Source organism: Aquarana catesbeiana, linkage group LG01 (genome assembly GCF_042186555.1).
Source record: "Aquarana catesbeiana isolate 2022-GZ linkage group LG01, ASM4218655v1, whole genome shotgun sequence".
Taxonomy (NCBI): domain Eukaryota; kingdom Metazoa; phylum Chordata; class Amphibia; order Anura; family Ranidae; genus Aquarana; species Aquarana catesbeiana.
In genome coordinates this window covers 496,816,654-496,838,692 of record NC_133324.1, presented here as the reverse complement: position 1 = coordinate 496,838,692, position 22,039 = coordinate 496,816,654, and the positions used below count along the sequence as shown (strand labels likewise).

The window sequence follows — 22,039 nt, the reverse complement described above, 5'->3', positions numbered from 1 at the left end:
AAAGAGTATGATCTTAATACATTCATTACTTGCACATCCCAAAACGTGGTTTACATGTTAACCTGTCTACAATATGTGGGCCGCACTGGTAGGGCTATGAATGTTAGAATAAAATAACATGTGGCTAACATCTCACGTATGCAAACCTGCTGGATTTATTATTTAAAAAGCTACCCATTCGGGTTAAATGTAGATTGGGACGTGAATAGCTTCATTAATAACAGTTAAGGTCTATTAATTATCCTTATAGAGTTGATTGTACACCCTCAGCACAAGGGTGGCAATAGGTAGTGGAACCAATAGCAATGACTCTAATATATTATGTTTTATGATATTTCGATTGGTGATAGTTTACTAAATATCCATTAGGGGCTCTTAGTTTCTTAAAGAGTATAGCTTTTTATATATATTTAATTATTATTATTTCAGGTGTTTGTGTAGTGCCGTCAATCTATGCAACGCATTGCATGTGTGTTGTGCATTTGCATCGGTCCCTGCCCTTGGGGAGCTTGCCACCTGGGGTCCCTAACTCACATTCATGCATACTGTGGTCAGTTTGCACAGGATCCGATTGACCTGCCGACATGTCTTTGGAGTGTGAGGGGGGGGGGGTGCCCGGAGGGGGCCCACGCAGGCACGGGGAGAGCACGCAGGCTCTGGGCAAGTGGTGTAGTGGTTGCGATTTGAACCGGAGAACCTTTTTGCTGCTGCGCGAGGGGGCTGGCCACTATGCCGCCCATTTAATAAATGTTTTCACATTTTGATTATGGTGTAACACATCGTATGGCTCATGCGATCCCTCAGTTAAGAGGCGTGTATCCTTAAGCCATTTGTGTGTATATATATATATTTATTATGTAGCATTGCTGTACCAAATATATATGCACTCAGTGTTTTTATTGTATTAGTTTATTGCAATGTTATATATGTTTTTATACATTGCACAACTTATGTGATCCTCCTACAAATTTGTTTTGTATCCTTAAAGTTGAGTTCCACCCCAAACCCCAAAAAAAAAAATGTCATTAATGTGCATGAAATAAATTAAAAAAAAAACATTTGGAGATTTTTTTTTTTTTTACTTACTTTTTTATGCCTGTTGCTATGTAGTCCCTCGAAATCTGCCTCCTGCATCACCTTGGCGCGCCTCCGCTCGCTACATGTGTGTCATCATTTCCCAGGAGTCACTGGGCTGCGCCGAGGGCTAGGTTGCCATAACGGGGCTGGCACTTCCGATGCCACCACCCGTTATGGAAACCTGTATACTTTACAGCGCCGCTACAGCGCATTACTGCGCATGCGCAAGAATGGGGCGATGCATGCTGGTCCAGCAGCAGCACCGTATCCTGAAACAGGATGCTTGTGGGCTTCACATGCCCACAAGCCAAATGAGAATGAACAGAGCACCAAGATCAAAGTTATTTAAACAGATGAAACCGAACATCGGGGGAGAAATAAAACAGAAGACGTGAATATTAAAACACCTTTTAAAATGCTTGTAAAACGTTTAAAAAATATATATATATATATATATAGTATGTAGGTGGAACTCCGCTTTAAGCCATTTGCATATTATTTAGGCGGCATCCGTTTCCCGTTGGTGCATCTTTTAGGGGCTCCTCCTCTGTCTCTCGCATCTGAGAGGCATTTTCTATGTATAGAACGCAGCAGTGGCTGCCCGTTTATAGGGTGCGCATGGGCGCCGCCCCCCCAGCAGTAAAAAAAAAAAAAGGCCCTTTAAAAAAAAATAGAAAAAAATTCCTTTGAGTGTGTTCGGGCGCTGGACACAGTGCACTATGGAAGCGCCATGTCAATGCAATCACGAGATTGCAGACAAGGTGCATCATTTGCAGGAATTTTACCTGCTTTGTGGCGCATTCCATCGCGCCGAACAACTTCTGCCCGTATTATCACTATGGGTGGGTGTTTTGTTGTTCTAGTTAAGAGGTTACTTCCGGTTTCCCTGTGCCACAGGGAAACCGGAAGTGATGTCTGAAGCTCCGTGGAGCGCACGGCTCGAGCGGAGCTGGTAAGTAAGGCTCTAAGGCTGCAAAATAGGCGAACTGGGAGTGCCATGCTTGGCGCTCACAGTCCACTCAGCTGTGTTAGGAAAGCGAATGACTATTCGCTTTCCTAACACTGAACCGCCTCTCCGCCAATCGGGTGCTCGGGTCTGTTACCTGATTGGCTGAAACGACAGGCGCTGCTATTGGACGCCTTTGGAGGAGAGGACAGGAGATGAGGCAGGAGAGAAGACGCATGAAGGACCCCGCTCATCGCCGTCACCCGATGCCCCACAGACACAGGGTAAGTGCCGGGCAGACGGCGAGCGGACGGGGGGCACACTGGCAGCATTTAATGGGCACACTGGCAGCATTTAATGCTCACACTGGCAGCATATGATGGGCAGTTGGGCACACTGGCATTTAATGGGCACACTGGCAGCATATGATGGGCAGTTGGGCACACTGGCAGCATTTGATGGGCAGTTGGGCACACTGGCAGCATGTGATGGGCACACTAGCAGCATATGATGGGAAAACTGGCAGCGTTTGGCACAGTAGTTGCATTTGATGGGCACAGTGGCTGCGTTTGATGGCACAGTGGCGGTAATTGATGGGCACAGTGGCTGCGTTTGGTGGCACAGTGGCGGTAATTGATGGGCACAGTAGCTGCGTTTGATGGGCACAGTGGCTGCATTTGATGGTACAGTGGCTGCGTTTGATGGGCACAGTGGCTGCGTTTGATGGGTACAGTGGCTGCATTTGATGTTTTTTTTTTCAAAATTTTTTCAGTTTGTTTGCGCCCCCCCCCCCCCAAAAAAAAATTTTTGAGCACCTGCCGCCACTGGAACGCAGGCACAAGACGTGAAGCATTCCAGCAGAGTATTTCCGGGTTTTGGGGTCATCCTGGGGGTTGATTCCCCCATGATTCGTGTCACCTGGTGACACACTTAAAAGGGCGTGCTTGTGTGGTAGAGCCACACCTCGGATGATATCCACTCGGATGAAACATGTCAGGCTGGCTATGATACACAAGAACGCTGAATGCCATGGCTGTTTTGTTTTATGATGATTCTCTTTGACTGTACATGTACCGTAAGTTGCTACAATAAATCCTTTCACAAGTGAGACGGGCTTCACTATATGCTGCTTTATTTCCATTTAGTGATGATATCCCCTTGACTGGGTGAGACGCCCACTGACTGCTAGAAGTTTACTGCTTTGTTGCTGCCTAGGACAAGTGAACGGATGCAAGCTTTACAGTGTATTTTAACCATCTACTTACTGGTGATTGACGAGTTCAGATGTGATCCCTTGGGAAGTTATTAATCAATGCCTAGCACTTGCTGATATCTGGTAAGCAGATTTGATTCTCATGTGGTGTGGAGTGCTTCCGTATACACACTGAAAACTGGTGAAGGGATTATCATCTTTTCCTATTTTAATACTTCAAAGACTGTTGCTGTTTATTAGCGTCGCATTTGGACTTTTTATATTTTTATATTTGCTTATCAACAAATAGTCCTGGCTGCTTCCCTCTTCCAATATTAGTACCTTTTCAGTAGTGCAGATATCTACCTGTTTTTATTGTAGATATATAGTACACCAATATCCAAATTATAACAAAAATGCAGCGCTGAAATAATAAAAGCATCCACAAAAATGTGACAATAAACTGAAGTTTGTGAGAACAACAGAAATAAACAGTTCATATTGTTATGGGTGTAAAACATCTAATAGTACTCCACTTCAGGCTTCAACAACACCCGTAGTGCCAATCCTAGTGCACTTTGAGTAAATGGCATTCAGCATCACCACTCTCGCTCTACAGATGGCAGGACCAGACTGCTCTATTTCACTCCAAACCTGCAGAGAATGGCGGCACGACCTTAAGCCCTTCACAGTGTCCAGTAGCGCTACGTACATTTCACGCAAATGCACGTCATCAGGAGCTGTCCATCGACAGCTTCGGGTGACACGCATTTGCGCGAAACATACAAAAAGGGTAAACTGTGAAGGGCTAAAGGTCATGCCACCATTCTCTGCAGGTTTGGTGGCCCCTTATTTGGTGACTCCATGCTGATAACTCTGGTACTATTCCCTGGTGGAGTGGAATAGAGCAGTCTGGTCCTGCCATCTGTGAAGCGAGAGTGGTGATGCTGAATGCCATTTACACATAGTGCAATAGGGTTGGCACTACGGGTGTTTCTAAGCGTTGGTTGAAGCCTGAAGTGGAGCACTTTTAGATGTTTTACACCCATAACAATATGAACTGTTTATTTCTGTTGTTCTGACAAACTTCAGTTTATTGTCACATTTTTGTGGATGCTTTTATTATTTCAGCGCTGCATTTTTGTTATAATAACTGTAGTCACAAACCCCTTTGTGAAGTGATACTCTTTTAATCAAACTGGCTCCAATTTAGATTACATTATTTTACACATAAGTACTGGGCAGGGTTGGTCTCTCTATATATTAACAGGGTTCTGGGATGGTTTTTCCTCACACTCCACAGGGGATAGGATGACTGTTTTCTTTGATTCGGTTCAGTGCAGACACAGTAGTTGCATCCCTGGGCTGACTCTACACTCTATCCTTAGAATAGAAGTCTGGCAGGCCTGGGCTCAGTTGTATGTCCACCACTGTATAAGGAAGATGGCAGAGGGTTAGGCACAAGACTAGAAGATGACAGAGTTGCAGATGTTGTTAGTGCCTCCCGCCCCCCCCCCCCATCACTACCTCCTATCCTCTTTGTGCATGTCACTCAGACCTCATTAAAAGTTTGTCTCCTTCTCAGCAGCATGATCCAACAGTGGTGGTGGAGGGTATGCGCTGTTGACCATGCTAGCTTAGCAAACATAGAACGGATCAGAACAGAGCTTGGTGGCTCGATCCCAAGCCATGCTATGTGTGTCCAGGTAAGTATAAGGGTGGGCTGGGAGAGAGCCAAAATACAGAAGGTTCTTTACCTTAATGCAGAAAATGCATTAATGTAAAAAAAAAACTTCTGCCTTCAGAACCACCAAATATGGTGATACTACTTTAACCACTTGCCGCCCTCCATATAGCAGAATGACGGCGGCAAAGTGGTTTCAATACCCTGACTGGGTGTCATATGACGTCCGCAGGATATTGAGCCGCTGCGCGCCCCCGGGGGAGAGCATCGCGGCGATCGTTGTTGCGGGGTGTCAGTCTGACACCCTGCAACAGCGATCTAGGTATAGAGTCTCTGACGGAGACTCTTTACCACGTGATCAGCCATGTCCAATCATGGCTGATCACGATGTAAATAGGAAGAGCCGGTGATCGGCTCTTCCTCACTCGCGTCTGACAAACATAAGTAGAGGAGAGCCGATCGGCTGCTCTCCTGACAGGGGGGGTCTGTGCTAATTGTTTATCAGCACAGCCCCCCCTCGGATCCCGCCCAGAACCACCAGGGAAGCCGCCCAGGACCACCAGAGAAGTCGCCCAGGACCACCAGGGAAGCCATCCACAATGGACCACCAGGTATGCCCCCTAGACCCCCAGGGAAATACTAATCTGTGCCCAGGCAGCTGCCAATAAGTGCCCACTCACAATGCCTACCACTGCCAGTGCCACCAGGGATGCCTATCAGTGCCACGTATCAGTGCCACGTATCAGTGCCCATCTTTGCAGCCTTTCAGTGCCCATCAGTGTCACCTATCAGTGCCACCCATGAGTGCCCATCAGTGCCGCCTATCAATGCCGATCTGTGCTGCATATCAGTGCCACTCATCAGTGCCGCCTATCAGTGCCCATCAGTACCCAGCAGTGCCGCCTATCAGTGCCCATCAGTGCCACCCATAAGAATCCATCTTTGCAGCCTTTCAGTGCCCATCAGTGTCACCTATCAGTGCCCACCAGTGCCACCCATGAGTGCCCATCAGTGCCGCCTATCAATGCCCATCAGTGCTACATATCAGTGCCACCCATCAGTGCCGCCTACCAGTGCCCATCAGTGCTGCATATCAGTGCCCACTCACTGGTGCCTCCTTATCAGTGCCTGTCAGTGCCGCCTTATCAGTGCCCATCAGTGAAAGAGAAAACTTACTTATTTACAACATTTTTTAACAGAAACAAAAGCAAAACTTATTTTTTTCAAAATTTTCGGTCTTTTTTTATTTGTTTAGCAAAAAATAAAAACCGCAGAGGTGATCAAATACCACCAAAAGAAAGCTCTATTTGTGGGAACAAAATGATAAAAATTTAGTTTGGGTACAGTGTAGCATGACCGTGCAATTGTCATTCAAACTGCGACAGCATTGAAAGCTGAAAATTGGTCTGGGCAGGAAGGTGTATAAGTGCCCTGTATTGAAGTGGTTAAGCAAAACACTGTATGCAACAAGGAAGCGACTTTGGAACAAAACCTTTAAGTACAGACTTGCATTCCAATACAGAGCTTCAAATTGAACTACTATATTTTATAGAAAAAAAAAGTAACATTATAAGATCCCTCATGAAAGATATCAGGTTTTGAAATAAATGCAAAACAGAACATTTTAAAACTCAGTCTTATTGTCTTAATTACAAAAACAAACAAAATAGCATATTTAAAATTAACATTTTGGGGTTAAAAAAAGAAAACTTTTTTACAACTAGTTTAATATTTACCAGAACTTAAACCCACGTTTTATTTTTGCATTTATTTATTTAAGTAATATTCAAACCAAAGCTAAATGTTCCACCATATGTGCTCGGCACAGCAGTAAATCTGCTGGGTACGGAGCTGGAAAAGATTTGCTAATTTGCATGTTTAGAAATGCGCTGTTAGCTGGTGACACGTGTACACAGACTAGACCTGAGATTAAACTGTGGAAACTCTAGTAAAAACATAATAAAGTAATAGGGATGAAAACATTCCTTATTTAGGAAAATGCCTTTTTTTGGACTCCATGGTAGGCAGAGTTTTGGCAGGACAGGTTTTTTTAAATAATCAATGTAGTGTAAGATTGTGTGTGAGTCTTGAAAAAAGAAGATATGTATGTATCTATATATGGAGAGAAAATATGCATGGGACCCAGTGCTAAAAACATTCCCCTTTCTCCTGAATTATACAAATGGAATTCTTCTAAAGGTAACATGTACTCTTTTGTTTAGTCAGAAATATTTCAATTGGTCCAGGTCTAATTCTGGAGTCCTGTAAACTATATTAGAGACCATTCTCCTTTGGTATCTCAAGGCTTGCTCAGCACTCCCCTCAGTTCTGTTTCTTGCCTTCCTCTACAGTCTCTGTTGTGACTTTTATGAAGAAAGCTGGGTTCCGGAGACAGCGGTAGGCAAAAATCTGCATTCCCAAAGTGTAGATAGCATTAAGAATCATAAAATCCCACCAAGATTCTTGAGGGACACGATAAGTATATGGTGTTCTATGGTATACTGAAGATCCCATGTGAGCAAACTGAGCCTATGGAAACAGTATGCAAAAGACAGTCATAAACAAGTTTAGTTAAAGAAACAGTGATAAAAAATACAAATCTTTAAAATAAGGTATTAGAAAGCAGTGAATCTAACATTGGCTGTAGATTAAAAAAAAAATCACCAGAAGATTTATATGCACTGAATATATTGTAAATGTCACATTCACTACTTTATAAACATGCCCCATAGAGTCAGCGTTGTTTTTAAACAACCCCAACTACGATGTATGTAATCATGACAAACTTAGAATGTTATTATATTAAAGGGAATGAACAGTGGTTTGGTACATATTTTCTTTGTTTATTTTAATTAGGACATAAAATAAAAAATATCACTTTAGCTAGATAAACAGCATATATTGCATATTAATATTATGCGGGCGTCTATCTGGACAGCAGGTGGAGCTTTAGTCTCCTTTTTCACATGATTGGTATGATTTTTCAGATCTGGTAAAGGAAGCCCAATGTTTACAGAACTGAAATGGGTCATCACAGCTGTGATTTTTCTGAAATTAGACAGCTCACTAGAGGTTTTCATCGGACAAAGGGAGCTTCAAAAACGCTGTTCTGCTTTTCTGTCTCCTTAGATAAGGCTGGCCATAGACAGAAAGAACTTCTTTCCTGCAACCACAGCGTGGAAGGCGTCCCCACTGGGAGAACGCTCACCTTGGGTACATTCAGCCTGTTCATACATGGTTTGAATCTTGTCCGGTTCCTGCTGAACCGGACGAGATTTGAACCGTCCATGGCCAGCTTAACACACAAAGCCCTTGGAACCTTTTATCAGGTCTTGCAAACATGTATTTACAAATGTGTATTCGGGAAAAAAAACTTGCATATAAATAGTAACACATATAAAACTGTTTAAAAATCTACAATATAAAAAAGCCTGATATAAACTTACCCAAAACCATTATTCTTTTCTTACAACTACTATTTAATCCAACTATTATGGTAGCTGCACACACTACAGTACAGGCTTTCTTGTAGAAGTGATTTTAGCCGCTATAAAGACACCTGATCATTTTTAAATTTATATGAAAATGCTGCCCCCAACCCACACACCATGTGTCCCTACTCCCCAGTTTAACTGTTTTTCCTGAGTGCCCGGGGCCTCCAAGGCAGATGTCAGGATGGAGAGTCAATATTTGGTGTGACTACCCTTTTGCTTCAAACCAGGTCGTGGAAGACAGTTTCATGTCACAGGTCATAAACCATGGCACAGCAACAAAACACAAGGTAGGTATACTGCATCAGCAAGGTCTCTTCCAGGCAAAGATTTCAAAGCAGACTGGGGTTATAAGATGTGCTGTTTAAGCTCATTTGAAGATGCACAAAGAAACAGGCAATGTTGAGGACCGTAGCCACAGTGGTTGGCCAAGGAATCTTAATGCAGCAGATGAAAGACAAATCACTTCCCTTCGTCATCAGAAGACGTCCAGGAGTGCTATAAGCACAGTACTGGCAGAAACCATTGGAACCCAGGTACACCCATCTACTGTCATCGGCTGCTAGCGGGGGTTAAAAACTCCCCACTAGTTGGCGAAAAGTGCCGCTAAAAATATCGGCGCTTTACCATCGTTCCTCCCCCAGTGTGAAAGTGCCCTAAGGGTGAATTTCAATTCCTTTTCCAATGTCTTTCCTTCTAGTTTTTCTGTGCCAAGACACTCCTAGTAATTCTTTATCCAGACCTCCTGCCATTGAACATGGCACTGGGATAACACAAAAAAACATTTAGTTTGGTTTCCTCACTTGCTTGCCCCCTTGCTATACATATCTGTATAGAGTAATAAGCAGCAGGTCATTTTTGAGCTGAATAGCGAATCATTTATCTGCAGTACAGTCTAGTCTTACCTGTGCTATTGCACCAGCAAACACCAGTGTCCAATCCAGCATCCATGAGCAGCCAGGAGTTAGAAGACCATAGATGGACACACACAGAAATGGAAGTAGGTAGAACATATTGACCAACATCTAGTAAGAATAAATAACTGTTACTTCACAGTAGCTTGTTGTATGCTAACATTATTAATCCATATAAAGCATCATTTTTAATATCTGTCAAACGAGCACTTTGAGGTCTCTCCAGTAGCTCTGCAATTGTAATATGTACAGAAGCCTACAAGAAACCTGCACCACCCTGGAAAAGTAAGAAGGACTGGACCTCTGAATAGCCTGAGCAGTAGTCACAGATGTCACCAAAGGAGTGTGTGCATATAACCAAAAATACAATGCATATTCAGTTTTTCATCACTGAAGACCAATAAACATTGATGAGTGCTATACATTATTTCTTTATAGTGCTTATTTGAGTTTTTCCACTCAGTGTGATGTCCCCTTTTATCTTTTCCTATGTGCATACTACCCCGATGAGTTTGCCACTTCCATACTTTGTTTAAAAAAAAAAAAAAAAAAGACAGAAAGCTTACCTGGACCTTAGAATAGGCAGATGGGTCCCTAAGGTATGGCTCATACTGGTAGATGTAACTGAAACAAGAGTCCGTAGGGCAATCTAAGACCAGCTATGAAGATAAAAGAAGGCAGTTGGAAATCACTTTTCTACTACATGGGGGTTTAGTTACAAATAAGGACTTAGATATCAATTTTAAAAATAAAACACAATTCTATTTTTTATATATTTTAAAATACAGTGCATCTACGGTCTCCATTCACCAAATTATACTGCCACGATCACCAATGCACAATATTTTGTGCACACAGTGCCAGGGATCAGAAAAGCAACCCACTACTTTGCACAGATTCTCTGTACACAGAAAATTAAAGCAAATGGGTTACTAATACATAGGTCTCCTCCACTGGAATATGCCTGGCATGATAGAATTGGACCCTCCAAGATCAGCATTCCACTGTAAATATTAAATATTATGTATTTACTGGTGCGGTGACCTAGGGATGCTTCTCGCTTTTTCTTTTTTTTGTGTTAAGACTACCTACATATGTAAGAAAACAAGCTAATCATTGTACCTATAAAAAATACCTGTGTCATTACGGCTGTCAGATGTCCGACACAGTTCACACTTGTGTGGGCTGTGTTCTGCAATAGGGCAGCCCCTTCATTTCAAAGGGCTGCCCTACTCGCAGAAACACAGGAAAAGAAGCCCAGGACCCTGTTTGAAATTCACACTGTATGGAATTGCATGGGGTTGCAGAGCTATGCAGTTTCACACATGCAAAACTACAGTCATTCTGCCGATGCATTGGGTCGCAATTAAGAATTAATGCACTGTGTGTCTGCTAAGCAGCAGCATGTTTCTCTCACATGTCTGGACTAGGCACGAATGTGCAAGCTTTCTTGGCACTAAATAGTGTGACGTTAGCCTTATAGTATCCAGGGATTGACTGTCCTCTACCAATTACAACAGTCCACCTGTAACGCAATGACAGTTGACAGCTATGACTCTCTAAGATGCTTTTTTTACCTAGGCATGTAACTAACCTGTTGCCAATTAACCTAATTAGTTGCAAAATGTTCTTCCAGCTCTTCCTTGTTAGTACTACTTACTTTGCCAGCTTTTTGATGCCCTGTCCCCACTTTTTTGAGACGTGTTGCTGCCATCAATTTCAAAATTACCTTATTGTTTTCTTAAAATGATACACTTTCTCAGTTTAAACATTCAATAGGTTTTTTATTTTCTATTGTGAATAAAATATAGGTTTATGAGATGTGCAAATCATTGCATTCTTTTTGTCTTTTTACACAATGTCCTAGGAACTGGAAGATGATGGGATTAGTCAACTGTTTTCTCTGTGCCTTCTAGTACTTCTCTAACATTTAGCTACACTTAAATTGCAGGCTGTTCTGACCCTCCCCCTGCCAGTCCTGTAGTCACCTGTACCCGATCCAGTGAAATAAAGCTCACTAGGCCCCAGAGCCACTTGTCAAAATCTACAGAGCCAGGCCCATGCACCCTATTCATTCCTTTGTAGAGTTAATTCTCTGTGCTCCAGCGGATTACAAACTTTCTATAGGACTAAATAGGAAGCACACAATGAGCGAGCCTGGTTCAAGGTTTTGACGAGCAAGTCAATGTGTTTACCATATAAGTGTAACTACACCAAACATGCAGTTAGAGCCCATTCACACAGGGGCAACACGACTTCCAGCACGACTTTGGGAGGCAACTTGGACACGACTTGAGTATGAATCACAGCACGACTTGGGGCAACTTACAACACAACTTGAAGTCGCCTCCAGGACAGGGAACTTTACAAGTGGCCAATCAGAGCTTATCAGCTGTGTGTGAGAAGGAGGGGGCTGGCTGTTTAGTGGAGGAAATTACTTTCTGTTTCTTTTCTGCTTCCTGTAAAGTTGCCTCAGTATGAACAGTGATCAGACTTGGAGGCAACTTCCATTGAAATCAATGGGTACAAGTTGCCTTCAAGTCGGATTGAAGTAGTACAGGAACCTTTTCTGAAGTCGGAGCGACTGCAGTAGTGTGCATTAAGACAGATCCATTCACTTACATTGATTTTTTCGTGTAGCGTGACTTGAGGCGACTTGGGGCGACTTGAAGTCGGATCCAAAGTTGCCCCTGTGTAAATGGGCTCTTACAATAAAAATGTCTAAATGGATAAGGAATTGCCATATGTAACATACCTTGATTTATCTATTTTGTTAATATTTAAAGAGAAATGGGACAAGATGAAAGTTTAAAAAATGTATTTTCCAGTCATATCATATCTGACATTTAAATACCTTAAAATAAATATTTAATTAAAACAAAATCAAAGTAATATTACAAACATGGCATTATTACTGTACCACTTCTACTATCTCCAGGAAAAGGAATAACAATTTAAGAAATAAGAATGTTTGTAACCGTAGTAGCCAACCAGAAATTTTTTATATTTTCCAGAACACCAGAGAAAAAAAAAATATACATCTAGATATGATTGGCTACTATTGGTAACTTTCCAACCCTAAATTTGTATACAGTAGACTACAGTTATGAGATGCCCTAAAAGAGCTATTATGAAATACTTACCAGGCCCCTGAAAAGAGTGAATACAATGGCACCTAATAGATACAGAACAAGAGCCATATCTACAGGTCGCTGAAAGATTCCTTTACTCTGTGCAGCCACCACCTAATAAGGAAACAAAAACATTCATATTGAAGACAGCCAGGCATCGTCTTAGGCAGCCAAACTGGTCAATAAGAATCTCTTACCTTTTCAGTTGAGAACTTTGGAAAAGCATGACTGGCTCTGAATATCCTTATTCCAGCCCATACAGGAACAAAAAGATACGGAACATTAAGAATGAAGGCAGGACGGATTTCAGTGCCATATTTTCCTGAAACAAGAAAAATGTCTAAATTTGTTGCAGTAGGAAAAAAAAAGATGAACTATTTTACATGACACATCCAAAGGATCTTGCTGTCTTTGTACAACTATAATGACACTGATTAAGTCAAGGGTCTACGGAAACTTTTCATTAAAGTACAAAAAGATACTCTCCATCATCCATCATTTATCCTAAAACTGACAGCCATATATCTGTCCAACCAATGTGACAGCTCTTCCACAAATCAGAAAAAACTGCATCTGAGATAAGCCCCGACTATTTTCAATGATCCTTGCAATCAAAATTAGCTGTGCAAGATTTAACAGAACATGTTTTTAGTGACAGGGATGATATAGTAATATCTATTAAAACAGAAAAATGGTAAGTGCTTTAATTCATCAACAATGATATTGGTATATGTTCAAACACCATTAGTACCATCTGAATAGGGAGCAATTTTACAGTAATAAAGTAGTCTGTAATGAACAACTACTTTTTCCTTTGCAGTTTATTTATTGTATAAATTTTGAAAATAAATAATTTTTATTCACTGATTCGGAGTTTTACCAAAAAGATTTAGATCACTGAAAATGGGCTGAATAGCTTACATTGGGAGCATTAATATAACATTAGTCAGCTTTGTGCTTGCAGAAGAGGTTGTAAACAAGATTGAAATAAAATGTAGTTCATAATTCTTTAATTAGAGGCAGACTATGGTGTGACTATAGTGACAACTGACGCACCTCATACTCCATGTAGAGAATTGAGGAGTGGTACCAGCACAATGCTACCCTAATTTTCTCCAAAATTCACAAGATGGTGAACAAAACTGTCCAATCAAAATCTCCAGTCAATGCTAAGCAGTCACAGGGTCTTTAAAGGACTTCTGGTGCAGCCCTTTCATAAATAGGCTGGAGTGCAGTTTAAGGAATTCAGACCTGTAAAGCTGAGGCGGTGACCTATTTTGACCTATAACTAAGTAGTATACCTCTCAAACTGTCAAATTATTATTCATTATTATTACTATTCATTTATTACAAGTATTAATATAGTAAAGACAGTTTATGCAGCTCTACATTTACATCATTCCCTGCACTCAAGGAGTCTAGGGTCCACATTTCTCATGTATACATACACATACACACATAGTAGGGCCAATTTAAACACAAGGTAGATAACCTACTAATATGTCTTTGGAGTGTGGGAAGAATTGAGGGTACTCGGAGGAAACCCACGCAAGCACAAGGGAAAACATGTAAACTCCATGCAAATAGCGTACTGACCAGGATTTGAACCAGGGACCGCAGTGCTGCAAAGAAGGAGTGCTAACCACTAGTGTCATTTAATTTTCCATAACGCCTATGGTATAGTACAGTAATGGAGTTACTTTCCTAAGAAGTGACTACACTAATGAAAAAAATATACTACTCAGACACCACACCTATATTACAAGGTTCAGAAGTGAAATAAGATACATTAGACCTTAAACGAAAAAACACCACTGGAAAAAGAACATGCCATCCCAGACAAAGGGAGTGGGTATGGAGACCTAGTAAGGCTTCCAATAAGAAAAAGGGGTCTAGACACAGTATGGCTCCCAATACACCATTGTGTACTAGCCTATGTTGTGTCAAGGGAGTGAAAAGTCTGGCACAGTTGCCATACTACGCACTAAGGTATGCTTGGTTTATATACATGTATTGTAAACTTCATTCATCTGCTATTTACAATAATGACTGTTTGGTCTTATACTGATGACAATTTGACCTATGTATTCTTTTAAAGGATTGGTATAGCCACCGATAGTATTATTTCAAATGTCTTCAGACAGCAAGTATTTAGAAGTATGGTTAGCCTGTCATATTTGGTGACTAACAAATCGTAATTTCATTCTACTAAGTAATATGCTTGTCTCCTGATTCTGAACCCTTGTCATTGAGAAATATAGATGTACACAGGATAGCTGCCAATATGGGGTGTCCACTGGGCATTAAGAAATACTCCAGCACACCTACAAACACCTTAGACCAGTGATGGCGAACCTTGGAACCCCAGATGTTTTGGAACTACATCTGGGAACAAAACATCTGGGGTGCCAAGGTTCACCATCACTGCCTTAGACCCTTACATTGGGTGGATAATAAATAGAATAATTGAGAGTCACGTTAAAAGAGCCAGTCACTTTGCAATACCAGAATGGACTTAATTTTCAAATGATCCAAACTCTGCACTTTAACGAGACCAGGCGGACTCCGCTTAAGAATTTTTCACTTTTAAATCCTTTTATTTTACGGTTACTTATTTTGACTGTTTTGAGCACTATTTTTCTTTTCTTTTTCAAAATTATATTTAAAAATGTGTTAAGCGCATTTACTAAATCTCCAAATGCTCCAAGTAGAAAATAAGAACTCTGCCTTTTTGAAGAAGCAATCATAAGCTCTGTTATAATCATTTCTGGGAGTGGCAGTGAGTAATACAGACATTTTTAAAGGTCAGAAACGCATCAGTGGATGCTAACAACAGTGCATGTTTCTGTTAAAAAATGTGGTGGTGGCTACTGGTTATGTGTAAAAGTTTATCTGCTTTGTTAACCTGTGCATACTGGTGCTTAGATTGTTGTCCTGCAATGGGGAAAATCTCTATGCAAGGTAAGGTTGAGAACGTGAAATTGTAATACAGAGGAGTGGCCAGATTCCTTATTTAAAGCGGAACTTCAGTCATTTTTTCATCTTTCCATCTATTAAATGTTCTGCCCTTGCTGTTTTAACTTTGGATAGTAAAACATTTTTTTTTCTAACAGTAAATACCTTTTACAGCCCACTTCCTGTTTCTTGTCTGGAAAAACGCCTAGGCTTATGACATCATGCACAGCTCTCTCTCTTACTCTCATGAGAGTTTGCCAGGAAGGGGGGGGGGTGAGTCATAAGAGGGCCAATGAGAGCTGCAGAGCTGGAGGTGTGCCTCTGTGTGTCTGTGTAAATCCAGGAAGTGAACAGGCAGCAGCTTCAGCTGCCCACAGTTAAAATGGTTGCAGCCAGACTCAGTGGAGGGAGATTTCTGCAGCATATAATATGCAAAGTGGTTATAGGGAAGCTTCAGAATGGCAAAGATGTTTTTATTACAAATTATGTGAGCAGACTGCAGTTCCTCTTTAATATCTTAGTATGGTAAGCAATTCGCCAAATGAAGGGTATGCTCTCTGGCATTTCTTTGGCCACATGGGAGCATACTGGCAACTTGCTGTCTGAAGACTTTGAAATAATCCTATCAGTGGCTATACCAATCCTCTAAAGGAATACAGTACATAGGTCAAATTTTCATCAGCATAAGACCAAACAGTCATTATTGTAAATAGCAGATGAATGAAGTTTACAGCTAGCTGTCATAACCCCGGTATCCCCATTTTCGTGCGGCGGCCGGCTTTCAGATAAAAAGTGGTCCCTGTGGCAGATTCGCCGCGAGATCACTTTTATCTGTGGCAGGAGAGGGGCTCCCCCCTCCCGCCGCGATCGCATCCGTCTCCGTCCTGTGTCTGGAGAAGAGTGAGGAGACGAGTGAGGAGACGAGTGAGGCTAAGATGGCGCCCACTCGTCTCCATGACACTGCTAGGCGGAAGCGATGTCAAAACGTCACTTCCGTCCACGCCTCTTAAAGGCACATTTTTTTAAATGTCATTTTTTTAAATGACCTTTTTTTTTATTTTTTTTTTTTTATTGCATTTTAGTGTAAATATGAGATCTGAGGTCTTTTTGACCCCAGATCTCATATTTAAGAGGTCTTGTCATGCTTTTTTCTATTACAAGGGATGTTTACATTCCTCGTAATAGGAATAAAAGTGACTCCATTTTTTTTTTAAAACAGTGTAAAAATAACTAAAATATTGTAAAATAAATAATTAAAAAAAAAAAAAAAATGTTTTTAAACCCCCCCATCCCTACGAGCTCGCGCGCAGAATCGAACGCATACGCGAGTAGCGCCCGCATATGAAAACGGTGGTCAAACCACACATGTGAGGTATCGCAGCGACTGGTAGAGTGAGAGCAATAATCCTAGCCCTAGACCTCCTCTGTACCGCAAAATATGCAACCTGTAGAATTTTTTAAACGTCGCCAATGGAGATTTTTGAGGGTAAAAGTTTGACGCCATTCCACGAGCGGGCGCAATTTTCAAGCGTGTTGGGTATCAATTTACTTGGTGTAACATTATATTTCACAATATAAAAAAAAATTGGGATAACTTTACTGTTGTCTTATTTTTTTATTAAAAAAAGTGAATTTTTTCCAAAAAAAGTGCGCTTTTAAGACCGCTGCGCAAATAAGGTGCAAAAAAAAGTATTGCAAAGACCGCCATTTTATTCTCTAGGGTGTTAGAAGAAAAACCATATATAATGTTTGGGAATTCTAAGTAATTTTCTAGCAAAGAAACCTGTTTTAAACATGTAAACACCTAAAATCCAAAACGAGGCTGGTCCTTAAGCTAGTACACAACAGTGTATTGAGAGCCATACTGTGTCTAGACCCCTTTTCCTTATTGGAAGCCTTACTAGGTCTCCATACCCACTCCCTTGGTCTGGAATGGCATGTTCTTTTTCTGGTGGTGTTAGGTTCAGTGTTCCTTCTCTGCAGTTATTCATAGATCAGAGTCCTCGGCTTTCTTCTAAATGGTTGTGGAGTACAGATTCAACATTACATACATTTGTGCGTATTCCTATTTTTGTGCACTGTTTTTTTTTTTTCTGTGGAACTGTCTTCGTCCTGTGTATAGTGCTATTCACTCTCACACAGGTTTATTTTGGGTATGTGCGGGGTGTTCGGTTTTGTGTGCTGTTTTTTTTCTAATTCTGGAGAACTGACAGATCATATTTTTCAAGGCATCCACACAGAATAGTAAGAAAGGCAAGCACTGTAATCTTTAAAAAAGTTTAGGATTATCTATATCAAGAGAAAGCTCACTATTCATTTCTCTAGCCCAGTTATCAATAATCTGGGCACGAGATAAGGTAGATATGGCCAGTTGCAAGGCATGGCCTGCAAGAGCATAGGGGGACTTTGAAAGGATCATGTGTGTGCTATGAACTGTACTTCCATGCCTTATCACTTTTGCACTGCATATGGCATCAAACAGATCAGAATTTCAACCTAGAAAGAACATGTCATAGTTCTACACGCACTTAAAAGATTTAAGGTTATCCCTGCACAGTTTGAATACAAAAACTGTTACGATGAATGTGTACTTTTTTTTTTTAATCATTAACCAACGGGAGAGAGACAGCTAAACAGATCTTTTCTCACTGGCAGGTATATATTATTTAACATAATACATCCCCTGGATGCTTGACCCATTATCGTAGAAAGGTCTGACAAGTGATAGATGTGTCTTACCAATTACATTCCCAGGCAGAAACACCAGCATGCTCATGAGTAGAGAACCCAACCAAAAAAGACCAACTGCTTTGTAGTTTGTCCTAGGAAGGGAAAACCAGAAAGATCTTATTCATATAAAAAACAATGCAGCATCACATCAGAATTATGACCTAGAATCAATGTGCTTTCACTGTTTAAAGATGGTTAAATTATAGTACTGAGATCAAACAAACGTATGATGTCCATATACATGCTTACTGATGCTAAAGAACAATCAAAGCAGGTACTGTATATTTTTTATAACTTAGTTTGAGTTCAGATGTTTACAGAGCAGTTTTGTATGTTGTGCCTATTTATTTCATTTCTGGCAGGTGGACACCACAAGACCATAAAACATACCCTTGGTTTGTGTAAACCCTATAAAGCAAGAGTCCAATCTGTATCTATGAAGAAACTGAGCTGCTCTGATTTGGACTACAAACACCTTCCCCTCTCCTCTTCTCCGTATCATAGAGGGAAGGGGTTTTGCCTTAGCTGGGAAAAATAGAACTAATAAGAATGCAGGACATGATCAGCTTACAATATTTCTGACAGAAACAACTGTTTGTTTGTTTTTTTGCACTTATTGAACAGATATAAAAAATGCTTCATTTAGCAGATATAGGGAGCAGCTAAGAGTTTGTTAGGGTTTACATACACTGTAAAAATGTCCTCTGTACCCAGGGAAAGCTCCACCATGCAACTCTTGATTTTTTGACAAAAAGCTGAGAGCTTGCTCACCTCTCCTATATCTCTTTTGGACAATTAGGATATCCATAACTAGGGATGAGCGAATATGTGTAAATTCAAATCGCAGGGCATTCTTCGAACCCATTGTTAAGTCTGAATATTGCTAAATATGAATCCCACTGAAGTCTTTAGGGGGGACAAATCTTGATAATCAATTATGGCCATTTTCAAGGCTAATAAGCAAGTAATCATCATACAAAGGGCATGAAGATCTGGGCACTGACATAAGAGATATGTACCAATATAATAAAAATATAGGGGTGAGAGGGACCTCCCTTTTATCCAATTTCAAGGGTGACATGGGAAACACACCAATCCTTTTTTAATCAAGAAAAAAAAATTAGAGTGTATTATTTTACAGACAATAACCAAAAAATTGTACAGTTGATTGACAGTATATAAGCAGCCTTATTAAATATAAAACAAAAAGGCGACCATACTTCCACCACACGCCACCCGTGTAGTGATGATTACCAATCCAATGCCACTCCTCTAAATAAATGAGGCTACTGCTGTAGCCAAAAAACAGCATTCACAAAATGTCTTCAGAGAAGAGTGAAAAGAGAAAAGACCTCCCATGGAAGAAAAGATGGCTACTAGGGCTGTAGGGGGCAATTATGGGAGAGTAATAATAAAATTGAACTCATATTTTATTGGGTATCAAAACTACAACAATTAAAAAAAAAAAAAAAACACTCAGCAAATAGGAGCTATATTGAGCTGGTCTTGCTGAATATCAAAAAGTGGCACACCAAAAATGCATTAAAGCATGTGGTGGACCAACCAAACTAATATGCAGACAAAAATAAACAATAGACACACAAATAACAAAGACGGACCGGGAGCCTTAATTACCACAGATGCATTGAGACCCTGCGATCAAACTGCCAATGATAGACATATAAACGATGAAATTGATTAATATAAAGGGAAACTATGCATGCGCGGCCCCCAGGGGTGTGGAAAATCTAAAGAAATAAAACTACCATATAATAAAGCGCCTGTCTGACTAAATTCTAGATATTGCACATAGTTTCCAAGTTTGGCTGACAATTAATTCCTCTTTTGTTGTTCTGAATAAATGCAACATACGGTGGGGATGGAAAGTATTCAGACCCTCTTAAATTTTTCACTCTTTGTTATATTGCAGCCATTTGCTAAAATCATTTAAGTTCATTATTTTTCCTCATTAATGTACACACAGCACCCCATATTGACAGAAAAACACAGAATTGTTGACATTTTTGCAGATTTATTAAAAAAAGAAAAACTGAAATATCACATGGTCCTAAGTATTCAGACCCTTTGCTCAGTATTTAGTAGAATCACCCTTTTGATCTAATACAGCCATGAGTCTTAAATGATTTTAGCAAATGGCTGCAATATAATAAAGAGTGAAAAATTTAAGGGGGTCTGAATACTTTCCGTCCCCACTGTATATAGTTGCATGCGCATGCGAAAAACATATAAAAAGTAACAATTCCTGGAAATAATTTTGCAGCTGAATTAAATTCCGAACATCAAAAGGAGACTAGATTATTATATTAGATATTATATTATTATATATATTATTATTATTAGACATTATTATATGGAGCGGTTAATAGTAAGGTGCTTGCTGACAGCTACCAGGTAATATGTCCTTGATCAAAGTAAAGTGAATAGTGCAGATACTGGTTTCCTTTTACCATCATTTAAACATTGTCATCATTAGCCTTGTATCAGTCACATATGGCTATCCCGGAATCTGAATCAGCCCCTAGGCCATGCAGTTCGTGTATAGAGTCTATAAAAAGACAAGAGCCTATATGATTGGTTTACCTGCACTATGCAGAAGCTTTTTATTTTTTATTTGCATATTATCCCGATGCAAGAAACTGCCTTCCAGTAGCCCTACTTCCATCACGGGGTCTGGCTCAAATCTGTCCCCGGCTTCTCCTTGGAACACATCCTTGAGGTCTATTGGCTGATATCCAGTTGGCGGCCCTTCCTGATGTTTCTTCATCCCACCAGATAAGTCGAGAAGTGAGACAGAGGTTCCACCGTTCCGGATATCGTTTTCCAGCCTAGGTTTGGCTCCATGCACCATTGACTCCATGTCATATGACAGTGGAGTCCACGTCATCTGGTAAGAGTACCCATCTTATCTTACTTCCTGATGTTGTCATTCTGATGCCCCATATCGAGATGTTGGTTTACAGCTACGGAAGTTCTGTACCCCGTTGTTGACTCACACTCACAGATCCACACCGTGCACCATTGACTTTATTTTCTAGTTTCACATCATTTTTTGGTCCATACCAGTTCCTCTTAATAATTTGAGTTTGGAATCATCCATTTACCATATGTGGACACTTTATACTGTGTTTGTTCATTTCATTTCACTTATGGTTTTTGCACATATGCTTTACTGTTCAGTACAGCATCTCTTACTTAATTGTTTCACTACACCCTAACTTCCTATTACTTCTTAGCGCTGCATTTTTTTTCCCATTTACCTATATGATTGATGGTTTTCTACATTACCACCTCCTTTCGCTATGCAGGAATGCTGGCCGGCATTTCTTGTGTTTCCAGTGAATAGGGAAACTCCACCGCGTCCTCATCCACCGAGGGAGGATCAAAAACAGGACGCTGTTAGATGTACCATGCGGGGTGTTCCCAGGTCTTGGCCACACTGCAGCGGTATAGTCAGAAAGGTAACAGCTCAGTATGCGTAAGCTGAGTGCTCAGTTCACGGTTCTCCACTTCCCATTTGGATTGGGGGATCACTCTAACAGGGTCTCCGTAGTTACGTTGACGCGTTTCTCAACGTCATGTCACGTAGCTTCAACTGGACGTGGAGGGGGGCAGGCACACATCTCTCCCTTTTATTACATCGAGATTCTATGCATTAAGATAAAAAGAAACCTTCTGTGTGCAGCAGCCTCCCTCAGCCACCCTTTTACTTACCTGAGCCCGATCTAGATCCAGCGATGTTGCATGAGATACTTGGCTGCCCAGGACTCTCCCTTCTGATTGGTTGAGACACACATCGAGCATCATTGGCTCTCACTGCTGTCAATCAAAGTCAGAGCCAATGAGGAGAGAGAGGGGCAGGCCTGAGGCTCTGTGTCTGAATGCTGTGGGGGCACTCAGA

At 40.9% G+C, this 22,039-nt stretch overlaps 1 protein-coding gene across 2 annotated transcripts in view; it reads right to left on the bottom strand.

Moving 5' to 3' along the window:
* Positions 1 to 6,519: 6,519 nt before the first annotated feature.
* The window catches only part of TM6SF2 (transmembrane 6 superfamily member 2), a 109,736-nt gene continuing 94,216 nt past the window's right edge, over positions 6,520 to 22,039 (bottom strand). For both annotated transcript variants that reach the window (XM_073592472.1, XM_073592481.1), the window contains 6 exons: positions 18,130 to 18,212; positions 12,633 to 12,757; positions 12,448 to 12,549; positions 9,871 to 9,963; positions 9,296 to 9,415; positions 6,520 to 7,428 (listed from right to left, as the gene is read on the bottom strand). In XM_073592472.1, coding sequence (XP_073448573.1) covers positions 7,222 to 7,428; positions 9,296 to 9,415; positions 9,871 to 9,963; positions 12,448 to 12,549; positions 12,633 to 12,757; positions 18,130 to 18,212 — 730 coding nt within the window. In that variant the 3' untranslated portion in view covers positions 6,520 to 7,221. The remainder of the gene's footprint in view (positions 7,429 to 9,295; positions 9,416 to 9,870; positions 9,964 to 12,447; positions 12,550 to 12,632; positions 12,758 to 18,129; positions 18,213 to 22,039) is intronic.